The sequence below is a fragment of the Taeniopygia guttata genome, chromosome 10 (assembly GCF_048771995.1).
Source record: "Taeniopygia guttata chromosome 10, bTaeGut7.mat, whole genome shotgun sequence".
NCBI classification, from domain to species: domain Eukaryota; kingdom Metazoa; phylum Chordata; class Aves; order Passeriformes; family Estrildidae; genus Taeniopygia; species Taeniopygia guttata.
The window spans coordinates 5856938-5884116 of record NC_133035.1 but is presented as its reverse complement, the minus strand read 5'-3'; the positions used below and the strand labels follow the sequence as shown (position 1 = coordinate 5884116).

The 27179-nt window shown below is 40.3% G+C and overlaps 3 protein-coding genes across 11 annotated transcripts in view; 2 read left to right on the top strand and 1 right to left on the bottom strand.

The window, feature by feature from the left end:
• Positions 1 to 1120: 1120 nt before the first annotated feature.
• On the bottom strand, positions 1121 to 16762 carry MCEE (methylmalonyl-CoA epimerase). 5 transcript variants are annotated; one of them, XM_030282020.4, is made up of 3 exons: positions 16631 to 16762; positions 3240 to 3580; positions 1121 to 1788 (listed from the first exon to the last, which is right to left on the bottom strand). In XM_030282020.4, exons 1-3 carry the CDS (start codon positions 16755 to 16757, stop codon positions 1636 to 1638), a joined length of 621 nt encoding a protein of 206 aa, XP_030137880.4. In that variant the 5' UTR covers positions 16758 to 16762; the 3' UTR covers positions 1121 to 1635. The 5 variants fall into 5 exon arrangements, with proteins under 5 accessions (XP_030137880.4, XP_072790266.1, XP_041574239.2 ...); XM_072934165.1 differs by having other exon boundaries at positions 3402 to 3580; XM_041718305.2 differs by lacking the exon at positions 16631 to 16762 and adding an exon at positions 8559 to 8673.
• Positions 8715 to 17974, top strand: MPHOSPH10 (M-phase phosphoprotein 10). 2 transcript variants are annotated; one of them, XM_041718304.2, is made up of 12 exons: positions 8715 to 9046; positions 9536 to 10199; positions 10941 to 11095; positions 11470 to 11641; positions 11924 to 12065; positions 12488 to 12555; positions 13212 to 13349; positions 13563 to 13673; positions 13911 to 14018; positions 14518 to 14748; positions 15588 to 15755; positions 17763 to 17974. In XM_041718304.2, the coding sequence occupies exons 1-11, from the start codon at positions 8730 to 8732 to the stop codon at positions 15735 to 15737; spliced, it is 2256 nt and encodes a 751-aa protein (XP_041574238.2). In that variant the 5' UTR covers positions 8715 to 8729; the 3' UTR covers positions 15738 to 15755; positions 17763 to 17974. The 2 variants fall into 2 exon arrangements, with proteins under 2 accessions (XP_041574238.2, XP_032606265.3); XM_032750374.3 differs by lacking the exon at positions 17763 to 17974 and having other exon boundaries at positions 15588 to 15806.
• Positions 17880 to 27179, top strand: part of FAN1 (FANCD2 and FANCI associated nuclease 1) — a 24612-nt gene continuing 15312 nt past the window's right edge. For 3 of the 4 annotated variants that reach the window (XM_072934159.1, XM_072934160.1, XM_032750369.3), the window contains exons 1-9: positions 17880 to 19163; positions 21366 to 21506; positions 22006 to 22201; positions 22515 to 22748; positions 23216 to 23347; positions 24433 to 24541; positions 25275 to 25394; positions 25773 to 25937; positions 26842 to 27010. In XM_072934159.1, coding sequence (XP_072790260.1) covers positions 17885 to 19163; positions 21366 to 21506; positions 22006 to 22201; positions 22515 to 22748; positions 23216 to 23347; positions 24433 to 24541; positions 25275 to 25394; positions 25773 to 25937; positions 26842 to 27010 — 2545 coding nt within the window. In that variant the 5' untranslated portion in view covers positions 17880 to 17884. The remainder of the gene's footprint in view (positions 19164 to 21365; positions 21507 to 22005; positions 22202 to 22514; positions 22749 to 23215; positions 23348 to 24432; positions 24542 to 25274; positions 25395 to 25772; positions 25938 to 26841; positions 27011 to 27179) is intronic. The other variant, XM_072934161.1, reaches the window with a different exon arrangement.

Sequence of the window (27179 nt, the reverse complement as noted above, 5' to 3'; positions counted from 1 at the left end):
GGCTTTTAGTATTGGCATTTCTATGCTGTTTTTGCAGGAAAAAGTACTTCCTTGTCTTTGACAGAAAGACAAGAGCAGCTTTGCTCAAAGACTATCTCCTAGAATGGCCAAATCAGATTTCAGGAATATTAAATCCTTCTGCATTTCCTTCACGAGCCTTATGATTTCTAAATTTAAACAGTTTAGAATTTAGATCACAAACTACACTCTAAACAGTGATTTGATGAAATGTAGGATTCCTGTGGAAGGCTGTGTTTTTCTTAAAATAGGAGAGAAGGAGTATTTATTTTGGGTACAACATATCTTGTTAAAAGAAAAAATCATGGCTTTGTAGAGATTTTTTCAGAAGTAAAATTAATGAGGAAATGTCAATATCTTTAAAAACATGTTTAAATCTCAGGTCAACATTACATTTGCATTTTGTTGCTGCAAACATGACACACATTACAAATAATTCCATTAAGTAAAAAGTTGCCTAGACTAAGATGATCTTTGTATCAAGCTGAAGGCTCCTACTACATATGCAGAGATGTAGGAAAATTTAAAATTCAGACTGTAGTTAAGCTAAGAAAGTATGACTTTTTAAGGCTTGAGAAAATGAAAGAAATAGCAAGTCTTCTATTTCTACAGTTGAAATGTCAAAACAAACCTATAAAAGAAAGTCTCAGGAAAAGACTGCTTGAGTAATATACACCAATAAAGTGAAGTCTGTTCATAAATAAATTAACAAAACTGCCTGCAGGCTGTGACATCAGCATACTGGCGTGGTCTTTAACGCTAAAAAACTGTGTACAGAAGCAATACTTACATGGAGTGAGCTTGCCAATGATTTTGTAAGTGCTTCTGCACAGGAAAACCTTATTCATGTCTCTTCAAGATGTCCTTCTATGGAGAAAGCTTGGGAAAAAAAATAAAAATCCTAAAAATGAAAAAACTAAAATGTCACAACTGCCTTACAATATGAAATATATATCAGGCAAGTAGCTTTCAGGTTCTCTTCTTGCATTGCCTGCATATCCACAAAGTTCATAAAACAACTAAATGATGATTTATGCATGGTACCTTCCTTGGCAGTAATTGTTATGCCAATAAAAACTTATTTACTGATTGCAGACATCCATACAATAACATGTAGTTTTTTTTATTGCATGAACCAATCAATCAATGTGAAGCACAGATGGTGAATGGTGAGAAGAGGAAACACATTCTTTGTTTGCCTTTATTTCTAAAGAAAATGTCTAAGCTATATTGTTGTCACTGGGAAGTGGGTCTCTGCTGTGAAATGTAGAGCAAAATAATGCAGCTTGACCTAGAAACTGTATAGTTTCTGTGGCTACAGAGGTAAGATCGTGGTGCAAACAGGCAACAAAAGATAAATTACTGTGGTACATATGTAACTTAGCTCATGTATTTGTGCGTAGAATCAGAGAGAATTTAAGAAATGCCAAAGTATTAGATCAGCAACACCAGCAAAGACAGACCTTAAATCTGTAGCACTATTTCAGTGCTCAAAAACTGTACTTCATCCATGGGAACTTCAACGAACTTGTAAAGACTGAATACCACATCAATATTCCCAGCACCAGCTCAGGAACTTCACAACTCTTCTATTGTTTAATTTATGAATATTGCAGCTCAAGCTTGCTCAAGTTCCACAAGGACTCCATGGCAATCTTTAGGGTGAAGAAAAATCACAGGTTTGCCATGTGCACCTATTTTTGGCTCTTCACTCAATATTCGTATCTTTTTTTTCTTCAGTTCTGTCATAGCCGCTTTTATGTCATCAACCTTTTAAAAAAGATACAGTTCACACAAATTAACATATTGCACTGTATTATGCAGATTTTACATTTAGGAGCAATAACAATTCCTCACTGAAATGTTATTTCTAAGTTCTAATATAATTCTGAAAATAAGTTATAAACCATTTTAAAACATCTAGTATTAAAAATACAACAGGAGTTTGCATTTGTTATTTGAAGATTTTATAAAATACCATTTAAATGGATTGTGCAATATTTAAGACATTAATAAACAAAACCACTCATGCACAAAGCATTTTTTTGTTGTTACTTCATAAGGACTCCATAAATAATCTAAATTCTGCATTACTTTCTGCTCTCAATAACTAAAGAAAAATACCTGCCTTTATAAGTGATGACAGAGGACTGACTCATTAAATGGTGGTGAAAAGGGGAGGACAGTGGGCAGAAGGTAAAAGCCCCTTTAGATTTATGTATTCTCCCTCTGAGTAGGTAAAGTTTCATAAAGTTTCCTAAGGAAAAAAGCTTGGAATAATAAAAAATATATCCAGATGTGGTCTTTTTATTGAGGTTAACTATAATAGCCATTAAAACAGTATTTCAGTACAATTTCCTACAGAAATATGTAATTAACAAAAATATGCCTTTACTGTGCAATGTGATCTTAAGTTCTGATGTCATGTCATCTAATGAAATTTGAATTTTCCTAAAACTTAAATGCATTCTTTTTTTGAAATAATATTTACCCTCAGTTCAGAAAATTCAGTAGTCAGTAATTAATAAAGACCTAGAATTATAATAATATATCACTGCTATTTTTGAAGGCTGAGGTGTCTGGACATAATTTGGTGAATAAACTCTTCTCCCAATGCCATGGTAGGGAAGAAGGAAATTCCTAGCTTTAATCCAGAGAAACAGGCATCGCTTAATTCCTACCCATTTGCAGTAGTTTTGTTCATGAATAATCCAAACTCACTACAGTTCTTCTTACACACAACTACCAGACTGCAAATCAAAAAGGAATGACTGTCAAATTACCTAAACTAGAAAGGCCACATGTGCCACGGCCCCCTCCAGATTCTTTCCCTGAGCAGAAAAGCCACAACAGCTGCTGCTCCTGTCCTGCAGAGGTGGCCTGAAGAGGAGTCTGGGCTCAGCTGGAATGAATCCCTGCATCCCTTTGGGTGCATCCATTTAGATGAGTACCAGGCTTGGATTGCTCTCTGACTCTGCTGTGTCCAGCATGGTTTTCACTGCAGGTATTATATTGTATCTGGTCAGGAATAATTTAATTTCTTCTTAAAATATTTACCTTTTTGAAACAATTCACCCATCAAAACATCTGTTTAAATTTTCCTTTGTATAAGAGAGAAATATGACAACCTTATATGTTAGTTCTTGACAAAGGTCAAGCTTATTAAAATATGCATACTTGAATGTATCTATCTTATTACAATAAATATTACATTAAAATACCTCAATGCAGATGTGATGCATTCCTCCAGTCTTGTTTTTTTGCAGGAAGCTTGCAATGGGACTTTTCTCTCCTAACGGATGTAGAAGTTCCAGCTTGGTATTTCCCAGCTCCACAAAAACAGTGTAGACACCATGTTCAGGAAGAGCAACAGTCTCACTCACCTGGGCTCCTAACACATCTTTATACAAGGACTGAGCTTTCTCCAAATCAGGCACTGCAATTGCCACGTGATTAAGTCGGCCCAGTTTCCACAAACAGCTTGGAATGTTTCGTGAGAAGGACTTTGATGAGGAGAGAGTTCGTACTGTGGGAGCGGAAGGCTGCAGTCTGCTAAGAAGCCCTGAAAAACAAGTGCATAGCACTGGCACCATGCTTTTGAGAAAGTCTCAGTGCCTGCTCTTTCCCCTGTAAAGGCCTGCAGAGCTGCCAAGTCATTGGCACACCCTTGTGCAATCCTCAGGGTAGGCTGAGAGCAAGGAAACAGTTACTTTGTTTTCAGACTAAGTAAATATTCAGAAGTATGAAAAGAGTAATAAATAAAAACCCAAAGCTGACTCAGATTTGGTGTAAATCTTTCCATATACCTGTTGAAAAGAGGAAAACAGGACCAATTGTAAAGGCCAACTGTATAATGTGTTTAAAAGTGACTTTTGAAATTTTCAGAGCTTCTTAAGAAATAGAGAAAGAAATAAGGATATGTCTATGCATCTCAAAATTATAGGAAACAAACAAAAAGATCACAAAAAAAGAAAGATAAAAAATGAGGGTACTTGCAAATTAATTACCTGAATAATTAATCTGTCAGTATCAGAATCTAGAGGGATTGGGGGTGAGGAGAAATTTTTATAATATCAGCTGTTTCTAGAATGAAAATTAGAATTATATTAAAAGACATAGTCATAAAAGCCACATTATAATTCCATGCCAGTTTGCTCTAGGCCAAGTCAGAGCTCCCAATGCCTCAAGGCCAAGCTAGAGGCATCTTATCCTTTTGGGAGTCTTTGAGGCGTTCTTTCCTTTAAAGTCACAAATGTGCTATTTTGCTAAGAGATTGTGCCAATGATGCACTGAGATTCTGGATGCTTTGCAACACACTGAGGATAGATAGCCTGGCTGGGCTCTTGGTGCTCTGTAAGGTCAGTAATAGCTGTAATTAATTAAATCAGCTTTGCTCCACTGTATGGAACTGAGAGCTACCATTCCACAGGAATTCAAGATTCTACAGCTACCAGTTAATTTTTCTTCAAAAACTGATAAATCCTTAAACCTAAGTCTTTCTGAGCATGGTGTTGTTATGGAGGAAGAAATGTTTGCATGTATCTGACAGTTAAAATTCCAACATGCAATGTGCATATTAGCAAAGACTCAGTATCACAAAAATGTCTATTCACAATTTTTTTATGATAATAAATCAACATCCTACATTAAGTATTTTCAGAAACTTTTCTAGTGCTGCAAGTAACTGCCCTGCAGTATTTCTTGCCAGGCTTTCACACAGTCCATCATCTCCTTCGACACAGCCAGAAGTTCTGGACAATTCGTTCACTTGGTACCACCTTTAGGCTATCATACTGGTATAGGACAGCCACTGCCTTTCAATTTCTTATATGTTAAAAAAACTTCCTTTGAAATTTCCACATAAAAATTTTGTTTTTCAAATGTCTGTGCAGAAACTGTTTTGTAGAAACACTTGCCATGTCAGTGCAGCTGAATCAGGGTGAACCACGTTATTCTGTGAGGGAGCAGCACTATGCAATGCCTCAAATGCATAAGGTACAAACATGCATGATTAAAGGCATGGCTAATTAACTAGTATAGGGTTGGACAATTAACCGGTGTAAATAAATGTGTTACAATAGTATATCTGCTATACAGTCTTTCTTGCCCACCTAAGCTTCTACTGAAGTAGCTCCATTTTGTACTGTAATTTCTTAAGACATTCTTGCTGAAGCAAGAGATATTTTTCCACTTGGAGGAAGGCAGTATTCTCTAAATAAGAAAAATCCTTTAAAAGAGAAGGATCCCTTACTATATAATTTATTATGTGCTCCAGAGCCTTTTACTGTTTTATTTTTTCTTCCAAATATTAACAGACCGCAGTTCAACAGAAATACTACTAATGTAGATATTTTTTCAAGCAGTCTTTACTAATGGAAAGGCAAGGATTTTCCCATTATTTTACATCTGACATCTGTAGTTCTTGCTGCACTTTACACAGGGCACATATGACCACACAGTTATAGTAATTTAATTTGGTTTTTTGTTTTCTATTTCAAGTAAATAGACAAAGACACAGACACAAAGACACAGTTTGTTACTCAGCTATTTGTGAAGCACTAGAAAAAATAATAGAAAATGCTCTTTCTTATGGGTTCTGCCCCAGAAATATTTGATTTCTTGTGCTGTTTCCTGGGAAGACAATAGACTGAAAAAGTGAAGTATATTCCTAGGATTCTTGTAAAGTCAAAGATACTTAAATGCTCACTCATATAAGCGCTTATTTTATGAAGTCTTGTGAATTTATCCTAGCTCTAGTCAGATGCATACAGAGTGTTAATTTTAAATCCATAATTTAATTGACTGAGGTTAAACAAAAAGCATTTGTGTTTTTCTTATATTATCTAGATTAGTAACTATATAGATTACTTAAAATTCTAATCTTCTTCTAACCCAATAATCAAAAATGGCCCTGCAGTGAAAAAGAAAGCTTTTCAGCAAACTTCAGATTGAAACCCCATCATCTCCATGTTTCCAGGAAAGAAACACTTGTATTTATATATGTATCACAAAACTAGTTCTATAGTATATAACCTTCTTCAGCTTCATTTGAAGAATATTTTTAAATTTATCTATTTGGGGATCATTCTATTGATGATTGACTGATCTACTTGTAGTATGCACATCAGAGTTTAAATATACAGTTGTACCAACTAAGGGTTACATTCTTCAATCGAACAGATTCTAAAGTAACAAGTTCAAATGTTTATTCATAGCCTTGTTTTTTGCTTCTGATGTGGAGCAGTGTTCATTGACCTAATCAAAGAAACTAAATCAAATACAAGCCAAACCAAACTGAATTCAGTCACATTCTCTATGGGAAAGTTTTGCAACAGTGGGTTGCAGCAAGAACCTTGTCATGGGCACTGCTTTATCATCACTCTTTTCAGGTGGTGACAAACTCCCAAAGCATGGAGAGGATGCTGTTACCAAAGGGAATCTGGCACATAGGGGCTGTGTGCTCACTCTCTGGGCCAAATGGAGAAAAGGGCATAGTATGGTCATTCTTAAATTCCAGCAATTTCAGGGTGGTGTGAGCAGCCTGGGAACTCTGGAGGCTAACTGGGCTCACAGTACTGCTCTGCTCTGTGCTGGACGGGGCTTTTGGGCATCAGATGGGCTCCACAGCTCAAGGGAACTGAGTCTCAGTGTGCTGTGGCTTTTGTTCCCTCCTTCAAAGTGCAGTCATACGAAGGTGTTTTCATTCCCAGTATCCTACTGATCGATCACTGACAGCATTGAGCCTCACATTCATTTTTCTCCTGGTCTGGGGCTACCAAGTAAAATAGTGTGGTTTAGGTATTGTGAGTTAAACCTACCCTACCAGAGTGAGCAGTACAGGTTATTATCATAAACGGGAAATTATTTTGAATTTGACCTCCAAACCACAGATCAAAAAAGACAAGTTCCTCTTTGCACTTTAGATTTGGCGTTTGCTCTCTAAGTTTACCATACGCAGCTAACGTCAGCGGTTAATGCGCCCGTCAGTTGGATCGGGAGAACTTGTTTTTATTTACAGAAGCGGCAGCTTCGTTCGGCCTGCGGGGCTCTCACGGGGAGATCCGCCAGGCCGGAGCACACACCGCGCCCCGCGCCCGCCGCCCTTCGTTCCCGCCGCCCCGCTCGCCGCCGCCCCGCATTACCGGCCGCTCCGCGCCGCAGCACCGCCGCCATCTCAGCCCGCCCGGCCGCGGCAGCGCCGCCCCGGCACCCCCCGTGAGGCAGCGCCGTGCCACGGCAGGGGCCGGGCCCGCACCGCGCCAGCGGAGCCCGCGGGGGCCGGGCCCGCACCGCGCCAGCGGAGCCTGCGGGGGCCGGGCTCGGAGACAGCGTGCCAAAGAGGGGGAAGCGGCATTTGCCGAGGAAGTTTTCTGAGCAAATCCCACAGAATCAGTTAGGTTGGAAAAGACCACCGAGATCACCGAGTCCAAACTATTACTGAACACGCTTTTGTCATCTAAACCAGAGCTCTAAGTCCACATCCAGACTGCCCTTAAACACCTCCAGGAACAGTAACTCCACCACCTCCCTAGGCAGCCGATTCAAGTATCTAATCACCCTTTCTGAGAAGAAATGTCTTTTGATGTCCAACCTGTGACCTGGTGCAGCTTGAAGGTGTCTGGCTGGATCCTCCTGTTGTAGGGACTTTTAGAGGGCAATAAGGTCACCCCAAGCCTCCCTTTCTCCAGGCTGAGCCCCCCCAGCTCCCTCAGCCACTCTCATCCGACTTGTGCTCCAGTTCCTTTTCCAGCTCTGTTGCTATTCTCTGGACTTGCTCCAGCATCTCAATGTCCTTCCTGAACTGAGAGGCCCAGAACTCAAGGGTGGCCTTACCAGTGCAGAATACAGGGGAACAAACACTTCCCTGGTCCTGCTGGCCACGCTGTTCCTGGTACAGACCAGGATGCCGTGAAGCATTGTGCCAGAGAGACTCAGGACAGTCAGCAGGCTGTCTGCTGATGCTGCAGTCTTGCTGTGGCAGGCATAGCACACTGAAACTAGCCGAGATATAGCCTAAATAGATAAGCAGGTTGTGCCACTTCAAATCTTAATTTGTGGCATTGCAGGGCATTCTTTGCACTGAAAAGGCTTTATGTGTTGGTAGGAAAGAAACATGAAAGCGGCAGAGGCAGGAGCAGTATTGAAGTTAAAAGGTTAGTCACAGTTTTGGATCAAGTTGCAGAAGGGCTGTGTGGGTGGCTGAAAACACAAGGGTCTGGGTGTAAGGCTTAATTTGACTTTACAAAATAAACCTAAGAAACTACAAGATGTAAGAGGGGACTTGCAGAGCACTGGGCAGTGCTGTGTGGATGGTGAAAGGTGTCTGTGTGTGTGTGTGTGTGTGTGTGTGTGTGTGTGTGTGTGTGTGTGTGTGTGTGTGTGTGTGTGTGTGTGTGTGTGTGTGTGCCTCGTTAGCCTGAACTTGCAGACACCAGGTAAGATCAGGTGTTTTACCGGCAGAATCAGCTGGAAATGTGCAGTTCCAAAATAGCCCTCGTATCTAGGTCAGAGATTCACAACTGTGAATAAGATGAATGTACCTTCACTATATTTAGAGCAGGTTTCCCAGCACTGATGCAAATCCCAGTCTGCAGCAACACCGCGCCCTTCCCAGGGTGGGAAGCAGCAGCCATCGGGCATGACTGCCATACTGTGCTGGCGATTCTGGGAGAACGAGGCGCTTCTACCAGAGGGCTGGGCCAGGGGCGGGGATGTTTCGGTTCAGGAGGCGGGACACCACGGCTCGGAAGCGGGGCGGGCAGAGCTCCGCGGGCGGAACCCCTGTGTGCGGAACCCCTGTGTGCGGAACCCCTGTGTGCGGAACCTTGGCGGCGGCCGCGGAGCCGGCCGGGCCTGAGCGCGGGGCCGCGGCGGAGGCGGAGCCGGGCCCACGTGTGCGCGGGGCGATGGCGGCGGTGCCGGGGCTCCCGGGGCTCCCGGGGCTCCCGGCGCTCCCGGGGATCCAGGGCATCCGGACCTGCCTCAGGGTGGCGGGAGCAGCGGCGGCGCGCCCCGAGTGCTTCCTCAGGTACCGCGGGGGGCGGGGGGAGGCATTGGTAGCCCTAGAGAAAAACCTTTTACACCTACCCATGTGTAAAAGTTGAGGAGTGAGGCGGTGGAGATGCTCAATTGCATCTTTCAAACCTGGGGTCTGGCTCGTGGACGATTGAGGTGTTGAGTGCTGTATTGTTTACTTCCTCAAAATGTCCGGAGTGCTTAAATAAGATCAACATATTGTAAGATGCAGCTGTAGAAAGCTGGAATTTTCTGTCCAGCTGCTACTTCCTACACGAAGTGTAATAAAGCTGAAAGGATTAAGAATTTTGTGATTTTTTTTCCGTGACTCTGTGGTAGCAGTACTCCAAGCGATGTATGGAAAGTTAAGCTGCAGCAGTAGCTATTGAAAGGCGCTGTTCTGCAGCACCAGAGAACCAAAGCAGGTACAACGAGAGCAGCCGTGTGACCGTGTGATTGACTTAGTGGAAAGTGTTAAGCTCTTTTATTTTTCTGCTCTCAGTGTGCAGGATGGGCTGGCTGCCGACTTCAGAGCGATGACAAAGACTCTCTACGATTTGAATAAAGGAAGCAATATAGTTCGTGGGGGTCCTCTAAAAGAGCTGGTGATAGAAAAGTTTGATGAAGAACAGATTTGGCAGCAACTGGAGCTCCAGAACAATGCAGTTCTCGATTTCTTCAAGAAATCCATTGCAAGGGATGCCGAGGATGAAGATCTTTGTCTTCTCTCAGACCAGGAAGAGGATGGCTCTGATGCAGAGGCCAGCAGTGACAAGGAGTTGGAAGACAACATAATGGAAGCAGAAACTGAACAAATTAATGTGTATACAAAAGATGAAGAAAAAGCTAAAACTAAAGCTAAAGAAAAGCAAAGTAAACTCAGAGAAAGCATAATGCAGAAATACAGTGATGAGGATTCTGATATTGACTTTGATATTGAAGCATTGGAGCAACAAGCTAAAACAGCCAAGGAAACCACACTGAGAAAGAAGGGAAGAAAATCTGTAGTGGATGACAAGTTTTTCAAGCTAGCTGAGATGGAAGCTTTTTTAGAACATGCAGAGAAGGAAGAAAAGGAAAAAGAAGAAGAAGAAGAAGATGACATTAATTATTTTGAAGACATTATCTCAGATGATGACAAAGATTTAGAAGAAGCTAAAGTCAAAGTGAGTTTTTTCCTGTAAATCAAAATCTGGTATCTGTTAGGATGACCATAAAGTGTAGAAACTGCCGAGTTACATTTGTTTATGAGACTAAAGATTCCTTCTGAACGTTTTAACAATTACTATCTGGTAAGAAAATTTCCTGGTGAAGAAGGACATAGGATCCTGCTATTCCAGACTCTCCTTACATGGGCTTTGGGCTTTTAGATAAATAAAGGAAGAGATAATATCCCCAGGAAATCAGGGACCTTGAAGAATTGCAGAATAGTTGACCCAGCAAATTAAAAGATCAGCATCTGGTAATTAGAGATCACTAAGGTGGCTGATGCAGAGCAAAGGACTTCTTCCAGGGACATGCCTTGTGACTGTGATACAACATAAATTGATGAGTAATTGATTCAAAAATGAGTATATTATTATTCAATATTACCAGACATTCTCACTAGCAAGTAAGAAATAGACCCAGGGAATCAGTGTGCATTCCAACAAGTATTTGGCAAAACCTACAGCTCCTTGACTTTTGTATGTGTAAGTGGCAGAGAACTGTAAACACCAGGAAAAGAAATCAGTTTACTATGATGCCCTAGCATAGGTTAATGCATCACTACCCTGAATTACTGTTGAACAAGAAGTGCTGTTCCCCAGGCACTAAAGACTTTAAAAGACAAGATATTCTTTGATTTCTGTCAGTCTTAACAGCTGTGGTTTGTTGTTTGTTTTTTTCTTTCCCTCTCACCTTTTTAGCCAATAAAAAGTTCAAGAGATATGACATACAAAGATTTCTTTGATCCAGTTGATGATGATGGTGATGATGATTTAGTAGCTAATGATGCTGAAGAGGATCAGGAAGAGGAAGCAGACAGTGCCATTGAAGAGCAAAATGAAGGAAGTATGTCTGAGTAAGTAAAATGCAGGTAAAATGTTCTCATAATTTTACACAGAAGTAAAGCAGAAAATACTGAGAATGCCACCCTCACTCTGGTCATAGTGTGCCATTCTCAGTTAACTGTTGTATGTTCATGGTTTGTGTTGTCAACTTACATATTTTTTTTAAATATTGTCCCTTGATTTTTATTTGAATAAAGCATTTAAGAGTTCAAAGTTATTTTTATTATCCAGAAGTTTCCCTAGCATCTCTGCCTTTAGGGGGATCCTTGAAACCTGTTGTAAACTGTAAGTTACTTGTAGCAGGTAAACATCTAAGGGCTGACATACTTTCATGTGAAAAATTATAAAGGCTTCTCAACTTTTATATTAAATGTTATTGTTACAGGTTTGAGGATATGGATGAAATGGTGGAGCACATGAGAAGTAAAGAAGCTTCTAAAAAAGTAACTTTCAATGTGCCAGATGACAGTGAAACAGAAGATGTAGCTGAAGGGCAATTAGAGAAGGGCATCAGTCCCAGTGAAGTAAAGTCATCATTTGAGAAGAGACAGGAAAAGGTAATTTTGGTTTGGTTTTCTTTGGGTTTTGTTCATATTTTATTTGGCTAATACTTCAAGACGGTGGCAAATAATTTTTTTTTTTTTACTGGTTGTTTCATTTGTTCAGAGTCCAGCAAATTCAAAGAAGGTATTTAAAATTTAAGGAAAACATGTGGTTTATCTACATAGATACATCTGCAATCATATATTCCCTCATGTACCTGAAATAAATATTAATTTATTGCTGTGAGTTTACAAGTGAGCCCTGTTTTAAACTTCCTAGGAAATTGTGTTTTCCAGATGAGCAAAAAAATAAAAAGCTTGGAAGAAGCATTGTTAGAGGAGAAACCTTGGCAGCTGAAAGGAGAAGTGACTGGACAGAAACGCCCTGAGAACAGCCTTTTGGAAGAAACAGTGCTTTTTGACCACGCAGTCCGAATGGGTAAGGAGAGGGACAGGGCTTTGCTCACAGCATGTTCCAGACCATGCTGGGTGTTCTGCCCTTTCACCTTGCTGAAAACACCCGTGACTCGAGCAGGGTAACAGGAGAACAGGTTAAACTTCTTGATGTGATTTTGAGGTTGTTTCACCCTGCATTTTCACAGTGGAAACTACAGGAAACTATAATTTCTTTTTGTTAGTTTTTAATTTACCTGAAAGTTCATAACTTTGGTAGCAAACCTAATAATTTATCAGCCTTACGTAATGTGACTTACTTTTACGTATATTTACTTACTTCACTTTCAATTGCTACTTTTTTGTGAAGGTTTTACTTTCTTTTTGTGTAGTTTGTTCTTTATAGAACAAGACTTGTTTCTTGCTGGAGAAACATTAATCTTAAAGTTCTTTGCCTTTTTCTTTCAGCACCTGTGATCACAGAAGAAACTACTTTTCAGCTTGAAGATCTCATTAAACAAAGAATATTGGATGAGGTTAATATTATCTTACCTGTTCCTCCTTACATTGTTCATCGACTTGATTCACAGGGCATATTACAAGGAAGAGTTGGAATAATTTGCAATGTTAGGTGTAAAATTATCTTAATTTCTGCGACTGGTTCTTTTTTCTTGATATTCATTGTATGTCTTTAGATTTCTGAGGAGCCCTATTTATATATCCCTGTTATGCGCCAAGTTTTGGAGCACTTCAAAAGAGACTGTGTGCAGATAAAACTGTAAGGAATTTGGAATATAAAGCCAGTCTATAAGTGTTGGCTGTTACCATAACTAGTGCTCTGAGCATTCTCACACTGACCAAAATTTAGTTGTTTGCTTCATTTTGCTTCAAAGCCACTGACAGAAGATTTGTATCTCACAGCTTGTTGAGCCTTAGTGTTCATTGAATTTAAAAAGATGGGGAAGAGTTTGTAACTTGTTATAGTTGTTGCCTTCATTCACTAAAACCAAGGACTTAAGTAGAGCTGTAACTTTTATTACTTTTTTTTTTTAAATATAAGTGCAAAACTTGATGAGTCCTGGGAGGCTACATGCATAAACTAGTTAACGTGCCAGATAAATAACTGAAAAATGTTCTAAAATAGATGTAGCTGATACTTTTCTATAGTTGCAATTGGTCATTACTTTCTCAGGCATGGGATGACGTAGTACCAAAAGAAAAACCCAAAGAGGAAGCTTTTGATTACAAGAAGCGGATCAGTTTGGATCATGAAAAGAGTAAGCTGAGTCTCGCTGAAATCTATGAGCAAGAATACATGAAACTTCACCAGGTAACAAAAACAATGCCTTTCATTTGGGTTTGAAGTTCACACTGTGTACTATTGTGTGTTCATTTATACACCTTCCAACTGGAAGTAATTTAGTCTTTCTCTGAGTGTTCACCAGTGAAAGGGCTCTGAATTGTAAGTTGTGTTCTTACCAGTCTTGCTAAAGTAAAATAGCCTTATGAATGGTGTTACAGTTACATTGCATTTTTAATGCAGCAAAAGACTGAAGAGGAAGAAAATCCTGAACACAAAGAAATTCAGGAAATGATGGATTCACTCTTCCAGAAGCTGGATGCACTTTGTAATTTCCACTTCACACCCAAACCAGTAAGTGCATAAGTTTCATAAAGCTGGGGGCTTTCTCCTTTTTTTTGAACTGGATACTTTAAAATACATTCCAGAAATGGAAAGCAAAGTAAACATGGGTGTTTACTGAGGTAATTCTTATTTCATATTAAATGCACTGTGATTGCCTCTAAACAAGCCCAGCTGCTTGTGATCTTCAGTTGTCTGTCAGCTGCTGAGATGCTGTGCTCAGTCCTGAATGTGTCTCCTTATTTCTAGCCGGTGCCAGAAATTAAAATAGTTTCGAACCTTCCAGCGATAAGTATGGAAGAAGTAGCACCAGTTGCTGTTAGTGATGCTGCTCTCTTAGCACCAGAGGAGATCAAGGTAAATATAAAATGCATACGGGGGTTATAGAAGGATGTACTGTCTGTCAGATCAGTGGGAATTCTGCCCTTCCCATCCTGATGGGTGGTTCCTCACCTTGTGGACTTTTTTGGCCTAGAATTTTAGTATTGGTGGTTTTTGGGAGGTTTTGAGGGCTGAGGTGTTTTTTTTTTTGCTTTTTTTTTTTTTTTTCCCTAACTGGGAAAAGAGTAAATTTTATTTGGCTCCAGTAGGCCATACTACTATGCTTTGGTTTTGATCTTAACTGTTACTTGATGGTCATTGTTGTCCCAACATTTATATGGGTATTGAGAGGGGGAAAGCTAAACAACACTACAGCAGAGCAATTAGCATGTTGTACAAATCTCATTTCCCAGCTTTTGTCAGTTTTTGGCCTTTGCCTTATCCTGAGCTGTCACTTGAAATAATGGAAATGCTGAGATAGATTTGAGTTCTGTGAAGTGAGTCTCGTCTTTTGCACTGTTATGGATCTATTTAGGAAAAGAACAAAGCTGGTGATGTAAAAACAGATGCAGAAAAGACTCCCACGGACAAAAAACGAGAACTCAGAAGGAAAAAGCTCCGTAAACGTATGAAGCGAAAGGAAAAGGAGAAACGTCAAAAGCTTCTTGAAAAGATGAAACCAGAGCAAGGCACAAAACTTAGCAAAAAAGCTGCTGCAGCAAAATTAAAAAGGCTTACCAAAGAAGGCAAAGCATCTCTGCTCAAGGTAAGACTAAAATCCCAAGGACAGATAATTTTTCTCTAGAGAGGAAAGGAAACTTTCTCCCAAAGAATTACAAGTATAAGGTTGGAAAAATATGAAAAAGCTGTATGATACAATTACTCTATATAAAAGCATGTTCATCAGGCAGAAATGATTTTGTGTGAGGTGCTACTTTTCTGTTTATTTCGAAGTTCACAAAGTGATGTTCTGCAAATACTAAGATATTTTCTTTTTTTCCGATATTTAAGCCGTTCCACTTCATCAAGTGGGATTGCTTGAATGCACATTGAGGTTTCTATGTTCTGTATAAGCTTTGGGTAACTTAAACTGTTTTGTAATACAATATTCCTGTTTAACTTTGCCCTTATTGTGGAGCCTTCCCTATAATCTCATCAGATTGATATTGTTTTGCATGCTATAAAACAGTAAACTCGTGCACCACTTATGATGCCTTTTAAATAGAACTCTAAAAATCTCTGAAATTTAGAAGTATTAGAAACTAATAGGAAAAATAACTTCATTACTTCCAGATGTTTGTACTTACTTTTTCAGAAGGCAAGTAGAACACAAAATAGATACCCTATTGTAGTTCATAATGTGCAAGGGTCTGTTCTTGATGCCTGCTCTTACCTATCAGGCTAATTGCTACTTAGGAAGATAATGTAATATTTACTTATTTAGATAGCAGGAGTGGAATAAAAATGTGGTGAACAATATCCTTTGAAAATCAGTTACCAGATATTTTTTAAATGAAATACCATTATTCTTGAGTAACTAGTAAGTAATATAATGGTAGTGTTTGTGTGTGTCTTGGTTATAACAAATGTTTTATCCAATGGCAGGATGAAGGTAAAGACAAGGCCTTGAAATCATCCCAGGCCTTCTTTTCTCAGCTACAAGATCAAGTGAGAATGCAAATCAAAGATGCCAGCAAATTAAAGAAGAAACAGAAGAAGGAGAAAGCAATCTCTGTTCATAAACTGAAGTTGTAATTTACCTTTTTTATACAGGTACACAGATATATACATCTTGTATATATTAAAATTTTCTTCTGAATTTGAGTAGGTTTTATTCTCTGTTGATTTTTAAAATACTTTGTGAACTTCTAAGGTGATGTTCAGACAGTTTTCTGTAGATTTTACTCTTATTTCCTACCATAGAACTCTGATTTATTATAAAAAGAAAGATTTGTGGTGTGGGCAGATACATATCAGTGTAAAATACTTGACATGTGCTGTAACTATACAGTCTCTTTAATCTATAGCCCAGAGCTTTGTATCTGCTGTTATAATAGCTCTGGATCTAGAGCAGGAGGAACTGCATTTATTGACAAATTGAGGATGTATCCAGGCATTTAAATTGTAGAAATTATACTCTGAACTTGTGATTGGCAAAGAGGGAGGACACAAAGCCTGTGGTAACCCAGAGGTAGGAAATTTTAACTTGGACTGAGTCCAAGAATGGTTTGGGTTGGAAGGGACCTCAGTAGGGTTATCTGGTCCAATCTCCTGCTCAAGCAGGGTCATCCCAGAGCACATGGCACAGGGTTGTTGTGGAATAGCTCCAGTGAGAGCTCCATGCACTCCAACCTCTCTGGGCAGCCTGATCCAGCGCTCAGTGTCTCAGTTTCTGCCCCTTGCCTGGTTCCATTGCAGAGCCTGCTCCCTCCTCTGCAGCTCCCTGCACACGCTGACAGGCAGGGATCAGGTCCCCTCTCTTCATGCTTATTTTTAACACTCAGAGGAATAATCTCCCATACCAGCACCGTTTTCAGAGTCCATACCAACAATACGTCTGAGGGTGAAAGTATTTCACTCTTTGCTCTTAGCCGAACAAAAACCAAAAAAAAAAAAAATACAACCCCAAAAACTCCCCAACAACAAACCTCTAGTTGCTGCTCCTGTGGACCTCAGCTGTTTTCCATGCTTTGTCGTAAAAGGGAATTTCGAGCAGCGGCGGGCGTTGGCGGCAGAGCCCGCAGTGTTTGAGGAGCGGGGGGCGGGTGCCGCCATCGGCGCTGCGCTGCTCAGGGCTGGCGGCGGGCGGAGCGGCGGCCCCGGCCCGGCCCAGGGGCGCGGCCTGGCCCCGCGCGGCGCCGGGAGCGAGGCGGGCTGCGCTGCGGGGCCGGTGCGTGGGCAAGGGCCGGGGCCGGGGCCGGGGCCGGGGCCTGGGCCGGGCGGGCTGCGGCAGGCTCCGGCTGGGGCCCGCCGTGTGGGGGAAGGCGGCCGAGGGCGTCCCAGCGCGGGGAGGGGCGGTGGCGGCAGCGGGCGGGCAGGTCAGGATGGCAGCCCCGAGACCCCTGCGGGAGCCTGGGCCCCGCCGCCAGCTCACCTGGAGGCGGTGTGGGGCCGCTCCCGAGCCCTGGGCCTGGCAGAGCTCGGCCCGAGCGCGCCACGGGCTCGGGCAGGCGCGGCAGCCGTGAGGGTGAGGGCTGCAGGGCAGCCCGGAGAGCGCTCTGGAAGGGGATGCCTGCCACCGAAAATAGTCTGCCGGTAGCAAACTAGACAATGATAAAATGTTCCCAGCGACAGGATGAGGAGCAGTGGCCACAAATTAAAACACAAGAAGTTTCACCTCAGCATGAGGAAGAACTTCACACTGAGGGAGGCAGAGACTGGGCGAGCTGTGTGGGGTGGTCATGGAGTCCCTCTCCAGAGACATTCCAAACCCACCTGGACGTGTTCCTGTGTCACCTGCTCCAGGTGACCCTGCCTGGGCCGGGGGTTTGGACTGGATCTCCAGAGGTGCCTTTCATCTCTGACTATTCTGTGAAAATTAGAGGATTTGCCTATTTGAATTCCAGGTTCACTTGCTGATGTAAATGCAAACTTGATTCCTTTTCCATTATTAAAGGCAGCTGCAGTGCTCAGCTTGCCTGTGCTGTGCTTCCCTGCCTGGTAAGGCAAGCTAAAGGACAGTAGCATTGTAAGTTATGGACTTCTCTGCCTTTCTTCTGTTCATCTTGGTTGCATCTGGTACCTTAGAAGACCACTCATTCAGTGTTGTTTTTTTTCAAGGCATGTCAGAGGATTACAGATGGAAAAGGAAAAGCCAAGGAAGGTCTTTTAAGTATTACAGAATAAAGAAATATGGCCTGAATGGAGTTGTCTGTGCTGTGTAATCGCTGTGAAGTTTTGTAATGGCAGAATCTAGGTCTTCAGGAATCAAAAGATCCCAAATAAGTTTGTCACTCAGTAAAAATAAGAGGAAAAAAGAAGCAACAAAAAAAGTGGAAGTTGCAGGAACACCATCTACACCTTCAGCATCATCCTGTATTACTTCCTTTTTTAACAATGCTCCCCCTGCCAAAGTTAGCTGTCCCATGTGTGGGCAATTGGTGCCAAGATATGGAATAAATAAGCACATGGATGAAACATGTCAGAAAAACCTTGGTGAGATTGGTGCCACTGATGGTACACAGAATTCTTTTAGGAATAAGAGTCCCCCAGCTGAAAATCTGAGCAATAATTCCAGCTCGTATTTTTCAAAAAACCTCTTAAATCTAGAAACAAGTCCTTCTAAAAGTAATTTATTGAAAGCAGGAGGGAGTGCAGCACAACAGACTAGTCCTTATTTTAGCAAGAGTGGTTCAGTCTTTAGTGTCAACAGTGAATCCCAGGCTCGAACAGTTAGAAGAGTCTCCTTGGGAAGCTTGTCTGCCAAGCTGTCCAGAAGACGCTGCCTGCAGGGAGGAAAACAGGTCTTGTATGAAGAGATCAACTCTTCACCTCCAGCTGTTCACAGTGCCTGTGGAAGTGCTGCAGCACCTGATGATGGTGATGAGATTGATGCTGGGCAGAGTTCTCAGAAAGAAAATCAGCCTTCTCAGAGAGAGCACCAGGAGCAGAATTTTTCAAAGAGGGAATCTGAATTTCAAAACAAAATAAATAAATGTGATGGAGAACACCTTGTGGATATGGTTCAAATACAGTTACTGGCTGATAACACTAATGACAAAAGGTTCCCATCTGGTACAAGGAGCACCAAAGCAGAAAGCAGCTCTGAAGGTGGGATACTTAGTCCTGATAAATTTGAAACATCTCTAGCCACCCATACTTCAGCAGAGCTGACCAGTAATTTGGAAGCTGAGACTGAGCCTCACATTGAGGTTACTCCTTCAAAGACAGAAGTGAACTGTGGGACAGAAAATTGCTTTAGCAGGGATGATGCAGAGGTACTTCCTGTGGAAGTTCTGGAAGACTTCAAGAATGACATGGAAAAGGCAGAATCTCAGGATTCCACTGGGGACATTCTAGACAAAATAGGTGAGGTCCTTTCTGTGCCAGCCTCTCCTGGTCACCCATACTACCTCCAGAATTTTTTAGTAGTCCTGCGAGCAGTATTGCAGAATGAAGATGATGTCAGACTATTTAATGAACAAGATTTGAACATTATAACCAAGTTCTACAAATTATCAGGTATGTTTTTATTTTAAATACATTTCCACGATCCCTCTTGTAGTGGAACATTTTTACTTACATAGTTTTATGTGAGAAGTACTATATCAATTGAGCTTGTAACTTGATGTATTTTTTTAAGGGAAGAAGCTCCTTCTTCTCAGTGGCTTTTTAAAAAATAAACTCTGCTAATGTAGTTAGGTACAGCTCCTGAGAGAATGGGGGGGACACAGCCTCACTCAGGCCACCCAGCAGCCCGGCTTGCATCCTCATGCATCTCAGCTGGCCATGGACACAAGCAGCCAAACCTGGGGGGGTTGGCAGAGCCCATTGGTGCACTCCAGCCCATAAGAATATTACAGTAGGGACATCTTGGAGCTTGGTAATGCCTTGTTTGTCTTGTGGTAGTTAAAAGGGAATATATAAAGAAAGAAAGCAACAGAAGTCTTGTTACTGGCTCTCTGAGGCAAGCAGTAGATGCACATCATTTGCATCCAAAGATCTAGGAATAAACTCACAGTTAGGCCAGTAGTGTGTGCTGGTGTTGGCCACTTTGGCAAACACTAAAAGAGATGTTCAGGATACACCTTCCCCCTTTCCACACTCTGTTCCCTGGACGTGAACAACACTGATTGGTAACAGGAGCTTCTTCTGTTAGATAAAAGAGCTTCTTGTTTCTCTTCCAGTAGTGTGAGTTGGGAGTACAGAAAGAATTACTGCAAAGTGGTGCTGATAAATCCATGTCTGCACTGGATGTGAGGGTCATGGATGAAACAATCTCTCTCTGCAGGGTAGGAAAGATGAAGCAGTTGAGCTGTGAGAAGTGAGAGGATGATACTAAGTCAGTAGATAACAAATCCTGGACAACTGACAGATGGATGTGATTGCCTTCAAGAAATACCAGGCAGGATACTGTGAAGGTTAAGGTAGATGAGTTGTGTCCCACATGAGAAGTTTTTACCCTAGGTCGTCTTTCAGTTTTCATAACACTAAAAAGCCCACAAACCTGATTAGTACTATGAAGTTGCTTGAATATAGATACTTTCCAGTATTTAATTATTTTCTGCTGAAATGTTTACCATTCCTCAGTGAGTTGTCTCTAACTCAGTGTAAGTTTATGAAGCTTATTATGAAATTATTATTGCAGCCCTAGTTTGGTCAGTTCCATGGCCTGGAGAAAGAATGCCTGTGTGTTAGCCTTTTTCCTTTCTCCAGAACGGTAAAAACTTGGGGCAGACTTTAAAGGAGTCCCCACAGAGAAAATGAAAAGCTTATATGTCTGAATGTAGTTCTCCTGGTGAACTGATCCTGGAAAGATTTTTTTAAAGAAAAGGCTGAAAAAGTCTTATAAGGACAGGAGAATTGTTAAATAAACATTTAATGTTTATCTGCCATTTCTTAAATATGTCTAGGTCTGGTAGTGTTTCAGTGGTTTTTTATTAATGATCATTTTCAGTTAAGCACTAGCAGACAGGGGAAAAAATAGAAGTAAATGGGGCTTGAATTAAGTATTCAAAAGGTTGTTGAATGTAGTGATAATAGCTAGGCTATTTTCAGCTAAAATTTAATAAGCTATTTTGTTGCATTTTGGCATTGTTAGTATTAAAAAGTCTTTTTAAAAGGTACTTTAAAAGAATACTTCCCTGATAAAAATCAAATTAATAGGAGTTTTTTCTCATTGTTTTGTTTCGGTAGATGTATTAGTATAATTTGGCTTATCTCTGGAAAAATAAGAACCTAAAGAATGCTGCACAGAGAGGTATTTCGCGATTATGAAATTATTCTGTCAGACTGCAGCTTCTTTTGTTCTCTAGCATGAAATATTTGGTCATTGAATAACTGTTTAACAAAGCAAAAAGACCTACTTAACAACACAAAATGCAGGGTTGGAAAATTAAATTCTCTTTTTCTATAAAACTAAATATTTCTTGAGGGGTAAGCATGTCAAAAGGCATTTCAGTAATGTACATTACCTACAAAACATGTTGTAATGCTTTTCCTTGTACAAAACTTAAAGATTCTAATGAATTTATTAATTGCTTGGAAAGGTAAGTCTGGTATTTTACCAAGTCTGCTTGTAGAACATGGGGAGATTTAAAATGTGTTTTAGAGAGTACCTGCATCAAAGTAATTTTTCTGGTTAATGTGATGATGTGGTGCTTAGTACTGTGTTTAGAATTTACTCTTCTTTTTGTCTTTCCCTGTTTTAAATAAAACTTGCAGCTGGTGGGCAGAAATTGTATGTGAGACTTTTTCAACGCAAGCTGAACTGGTTAAAAGTGAACAAAATAGAGTATGGGGAGATAAGTGTGGATTTGTCACCAATAATTGAAGAACTGGCTGAAGCCAGATTCCTACAAACAGGTAAGGCCAGCATAAAAAAACCTTTAAAATACTACAAATAAAATCTGAAGTTGTGTCATGTTAGAGGTCAGTGCAGTACATGGTTGTCTGTGCCTTGGGAAGAAAATAGAGGAGCAGAATAAAGGCTTCAGGTAGATGAGTGATCTTGTGAAAATTCAAATAGTGCAGATTAGATAATAGGGAACACCAGCTTTTCTGAACAGCATTTTTTTATAACTCAACAGATTTTTTTAATCTTTGTAGTTGTTTTGAAGTTGTAAGGGGTTATTCCCTTCCTTCAAAGTAGACATGTGAAAAGGTCCAGAAGAAGGTGCAGAAGAATTTCAGAGTGAAATACCTGCCTTGCAGACACCAGTCTGTGGGGTTTTATTTCCAGCCTACCTTTCAGGCATCAAACCTAAATCATTAGAGTAGTACTAGGTTGTATGAATGTACTGTGAGCTGTTGCTTGACACAATAATATAACACAATGAATATATGTGGATGATTTTACTTTTAGAATCTGAATTGGAAGACCTGTGTGAAGGGTTGGATTTGCTTTCAGCCCCTGAGCTAAAAACACTGGCAAAAATCTTTCACTTGCCAAACCCAAATGGTCAGAAACAGCAGCTGGTGGATGATCTTCTGAAGTTGTCAAAGCAGCGTTCCATCTTCAGCAGGAGTCAGGCTGGTATTGGGACAGTGATTTTAAAAAGGTACATGTTTACATATAAATTTTGCAGGTGAATGGAAGTTGTGCTTCAAATGACTGAAATCTAGATGCCTTTTCAAGAGAGGACTGCATTTAGTAAATTTATTAATAAAAAGGGTGGCATTGCATTTCAATTCACAGTGAGTCAAAGAAGGGTAAATACTAAACTGCATAGTCTCTCTGCTTCTTTCAAGGACAATCAAGTTTATGCATTAATTGTCTTGGAAAAAAGTTATTCTCATACTTCATTCAGTATGTTTTAGTTTTTACAACTCATGGTAAAAACCATGTTATAAAATTTTTATTTGTCCTTCCAGGGTGAAGGACCTGGCTGGAAAATGTGTCAGGGTCTGCAGAGGTGCTCGGGCTGTCTTTTCCCGAGTCCTGCTGCTGTTTTCACTGCCTGAGTCACTGGAGGAGGATGAAGCTGGCAGTTCTGGTCAAGGCCTGCTCTCCACAATCCTTAGGACAAACATGGGGCACATGGTATTCCCCAGTTACACAGTAAACAGGAGAACACAGGTCTTCCAGGACAGAGAGGATCTCATCAGGTAGGGAGAGCTTTGGCAGCTTGGAAATCTGTTCATTGCTAAAAGAGCTTTACTGCAGCACTTGCAGCAAATAAGAATTCAGATGTAGTACTATACAGATGTAAATATTTAGGAGTGTTAATTTTGCAATTATTTTAAGTACATTTTTTATCAAGGTAGGAGTTGTAATTCACAGTGGCTTGCATTTTGAAACAGAATAGCTTATCTATTTGCTTCATGATCATGTGATGAAAACTGTTTTTTTCATTTGCTGTGCTGATTCTGAGCAAAATTAAAGTTATATTCTCTACTGTTAAGTAAATTTAAACATTATGTGCCCTGCTAGTTTAAACTCTGCTAATTCTACAAGATTAAGAATAAAGATGGCTGCATGGTTCAGTGTCTTTAGAGACTGGAGGGGAAAGAATTTATTTCTTTCAACTGTAGATGCTTTTCAAGTGTGGTAAAGTTGTGTTTTTTTACCACAGGTATGCAACTGCTGTTCATCTGTTAAATGATATAGCCACTGCAATGCTAAATGGGAACTGGGAAGAAGCTGATAATCTCTATTTGTGTGCTAAAGAAACCTGGAGCGAACTGAAGAATCACCCCTCTTTGAGGTACTGAACTGGAAACTGTTAAGTGTATTATCTTAGTTTTCCTCTGGAGAGAGGCTTATCAACTAGGGGTGTTATTTAAACCTGATAAAGCAAGAGACTTTAATGCTCTTGAAAGCTTGGAACTTCCTGCTTGTTTAGTTTTTAAGTTACAATATGAAAATACCTTTTTTATAAAATCTTGGGAAAGAGTTGGTAGGCATGGATATAGCACTAAAACAGTTCTGTTCTATGTGCCAGTACAGGAGAAAAAGAGCCTTATTTTTCCTTTGTAATATTTTTTAATTTTAATGGCTTTCAAACAAATGGCAATAAGCAGAAATTAAAATTGACTGTGAACAAAAGATGTTGCAAATGTTATGGGAAAACATGCTGGGTTATTAATGTCTTTAGATTTCTAAGTGGGTGTTGCTCAGGAAATGTTACTGAGTATCTGAGAACTGAAATAACATTTATTGGGTTTTAAATATTCTTCATCAATTTTCTTTTAATTATTTTGGTTTTTTTTTTTAATGATAGACCACAAATTAAAGCCTTATGTTTGGCATTAAATTCAATTCCATGGCAACTGATTTAAAATAATATTCACAGAGGGTCATTTGGAGGTCTGTTCCATTTTACACTGAAGACAGTGGAAAAATCTATTTTGATTTTAAAAAGAAATTCAAAAGACTTTGTCCTGAAATACAGAGGTGCCTACTGAAAAGATGTTGGTCTTCTTTTATGGCAGGAAATTCCTGTTCGAGACTTTTTCTTTTGTTCAGCTTTGTTTCTGAAGTGGAACTGCTGACTTATGAGAATGAGTGGTAACAAAATATGATGTAGTAAGTTACTGTTTTGCATCTGTTTTAAAATGAACTGATAATTCTACTGGTGTTGAAACTAAAATAGGCTGTGCAAGTGCAGCTTGCACCTGCTCCCTAAGCCAAACTATTGCCTTACCTTTGGGTTCTTGACTTTGCAGCTGGGATACTCATTTCAGATCAATTTGGATATATAAGGCATTTAGTCTGGAAAATGCTTTGGGTGTAGGTATTCTTAGTAAAACTGACATCATTAAATTGATCTGAACTGCTCTTATTTTTCAGCTATCACAGAATTTTACCTGATTACCTGCGACGTTTCACAGTTGGCTGGGTGTACACAAGAATCCTTTCTCAAGGAGTTGAAATTCTGCAGAGGCTTCACAAGTATAAGGTAAAGTGGTGAGGTGCATAGAAATATGTGCTTAATTTTTGTACATGAATTGACATTTCTAAAGTGGCTGGAAAATGGTGGTAATATGTTTGCCAGGATTTGCTACAGCTCTAGTAACAAGTTACTTTTAAGGGAAAAGTGGCCCTTATTTGTGCTGCTTTAGAAAGTTTTAAATTGTTTTGATTTCTGCTTATGCTTTGAAGATTTACCATATGTAATACACTCTAAAACTATTGCTGGAATATGCTTGTTTCATTATTTAAAGATACCTGTGTTTCACTAGATTTGGCTATTGCTTTTAAATAAGAAACATCTTGAAAGAGGAGACTTCCACAAATCCCTGGCCCTTCCTTAGGGAATGAACATCTCCAAAGGCCTCTGATTTACATGTTAAGGTTAATCAGATTATTTTGAAAAAGACTTCACCTCTGCAACAAAGCAAAAAGTAATACTTAAGATATTTTTCATATACAATAAGGTATACAGAAATGATAAAAATGCTGTATTTTTGGCACCTAACCTTTAAATTTACATAAAAATATCTCTATTCTAGAGTTTTTAAGATACACATATGGATCTGAAATGGGTATGTTGGGTAGTGGAGTAAAAAGTAAGTTTGGATTGTCCAGAGAGAAAGTTTCTGTACTTTTCATTAATTAGAAGGGAAAGTGACAGGCTAACTTGAACTTGGTTTTGTAACCAAATTAATAAAGGTACAATCCCATTGCTACAGGAAGCAGTGCAGCAGCTGCAGAGCCTCCTGGCCCAGGATGTGTACTGTGCTGACAGCAGAGGGAGATGGTGGGATCGGCTGGCTCTGAATTTACATCAGCACCTGAAAAACACTAAGAAGGTATCTTCAAAACTGCTGCTGGAAAGCTGGAAACACTGCATTGTCTGAAAACATTTTTAAAAAGTATTTCTTATGGCAAGAACAGTGGAATAGAGTCTCCTAAAAATGCAGATTTTGTTAGGAATCTTAAGGTCAGACAACCAGTTTAACTAAGAAAATTAATCCACTTCCTTAATCTTATACTGATCAGTAGAAATTGGGAGGGATTTTTTTTACTGTACAAAAGTATAAATTTGAATCCAGAAGCCTCCTTGTGCAAAATGTTACTCATCAGCACTCAGTTAGCAAGGTGGCCTGTCCTGTTAGTGCTGAAATCAATGGCTGTGGAGCAGAGAGGTGTGCAGAGGTCTCAGTCAGTTTTTCCCTCGCTGTTTCCAGGCCATCGGCTGCATCCGGCGGGGGCTGGCGGACCCGGCCGTGCGCACCGGGCACCGCCTGTCCCTGTGCCAGCGCGCCCTGCGCCTCCGGGACTCCCCCAGCTGCCAGCACCTCCAGGGCCTGCTGCGGGACCTGCCCCTCCTCACCGTGCACCATGTGCCTCACGTAAGCACAGCAGCAGCACCGACTTCAGACAAGGAAAAGTAACCTGGGAGACTTGTTATATGATGGGCACCAGCCCCTGACTGGCATGGGGCAGGAAAAGGAATACAAATGTGTTTCTAAAATAAAAGCCTCTTGTAACCAAATACTCCTACATTGGTCAGCTTCTTATCTGTAGTCAGCTGTACACTGATCTAATTTGCATTGCTTTATATTTCTTATGGATGTGATCAGCCATAAACTCTACTAATTTATTGGTAAAGCCAGAGCCTTTCTGGCTGAAGAGTCTGATCAGATCAGTGCATTGCCTCTGGTGGCTGCAGGCCAAGCATTCTGTGTGCTAGAAAAAGTAATAGCAACCTTAGCATGTTGTCAGCATTAGATTAATGGCTAAAAAAATGCCACTGTTCTTTTAGGAGCCTTTGGAAGTTATGCACTCTAAATATGTGTTATGCAAATACTCAGTGTCGAGCACTTGCATCATAATAGAATAGATTTTTTAGAAATCTATCTTTTCCATACCATTGTAAAGATAATTCTGTCTGGGCAAAATCAAAGCAGAGCGTCACTTCCTCTCCCAACCTCCTCACCACATGTCTCCCCACAGCCCTTCTTTGTCTTTGTCTCAGACCAGAGTCTGTCTCCTCACTTTTCTGTGTTTCTGCTCCTGTAGAAGGGCTACATTCCCATCTGGCCAGAATTTTTGCTAGACATTTGTTTTCTTAACAATGTGCTGGTTTATAAAAGCTAAAGGGGATGATTTCACAGGAATGACAGGTTAAATTTTATTCATTTGATTTTTGGAAACAAATCTAGTTCTGATTTTAAGAAAACTGAAAAGGAGATTTTGGGTTAAAGCTTTTTAAACGTGATGCTGGAAAGTAACCAAATGTTTTAATGTGTTCAGGTTACAATCAGTGGAAAGATGTGTCCTCAGACGGGAATGGGAAAATCCGTGTTTCTCATGGAGGATATTGATGATGGAGAAGGAGGCCAAGACTGCAGTGTATCCACAGTCATGTGCTCAGTTGAGGAGCTGGCATTAACTCATTACAGGAAGAATGGTTTCGATCAAGGTAACAGTACTGTTGGTTCAGGGATATTTTGCAGTAAAATAACTGTGGGAGTGAGTAAAGAAACTATTTACTGATCAGTTTAGTTAATAGACCAGTTCCAGCTGAGTTCCTTAGACCAAATTTTTGGCTGATTCTGTTTCCTTCCCAAACACCTCTAATACATCACTTC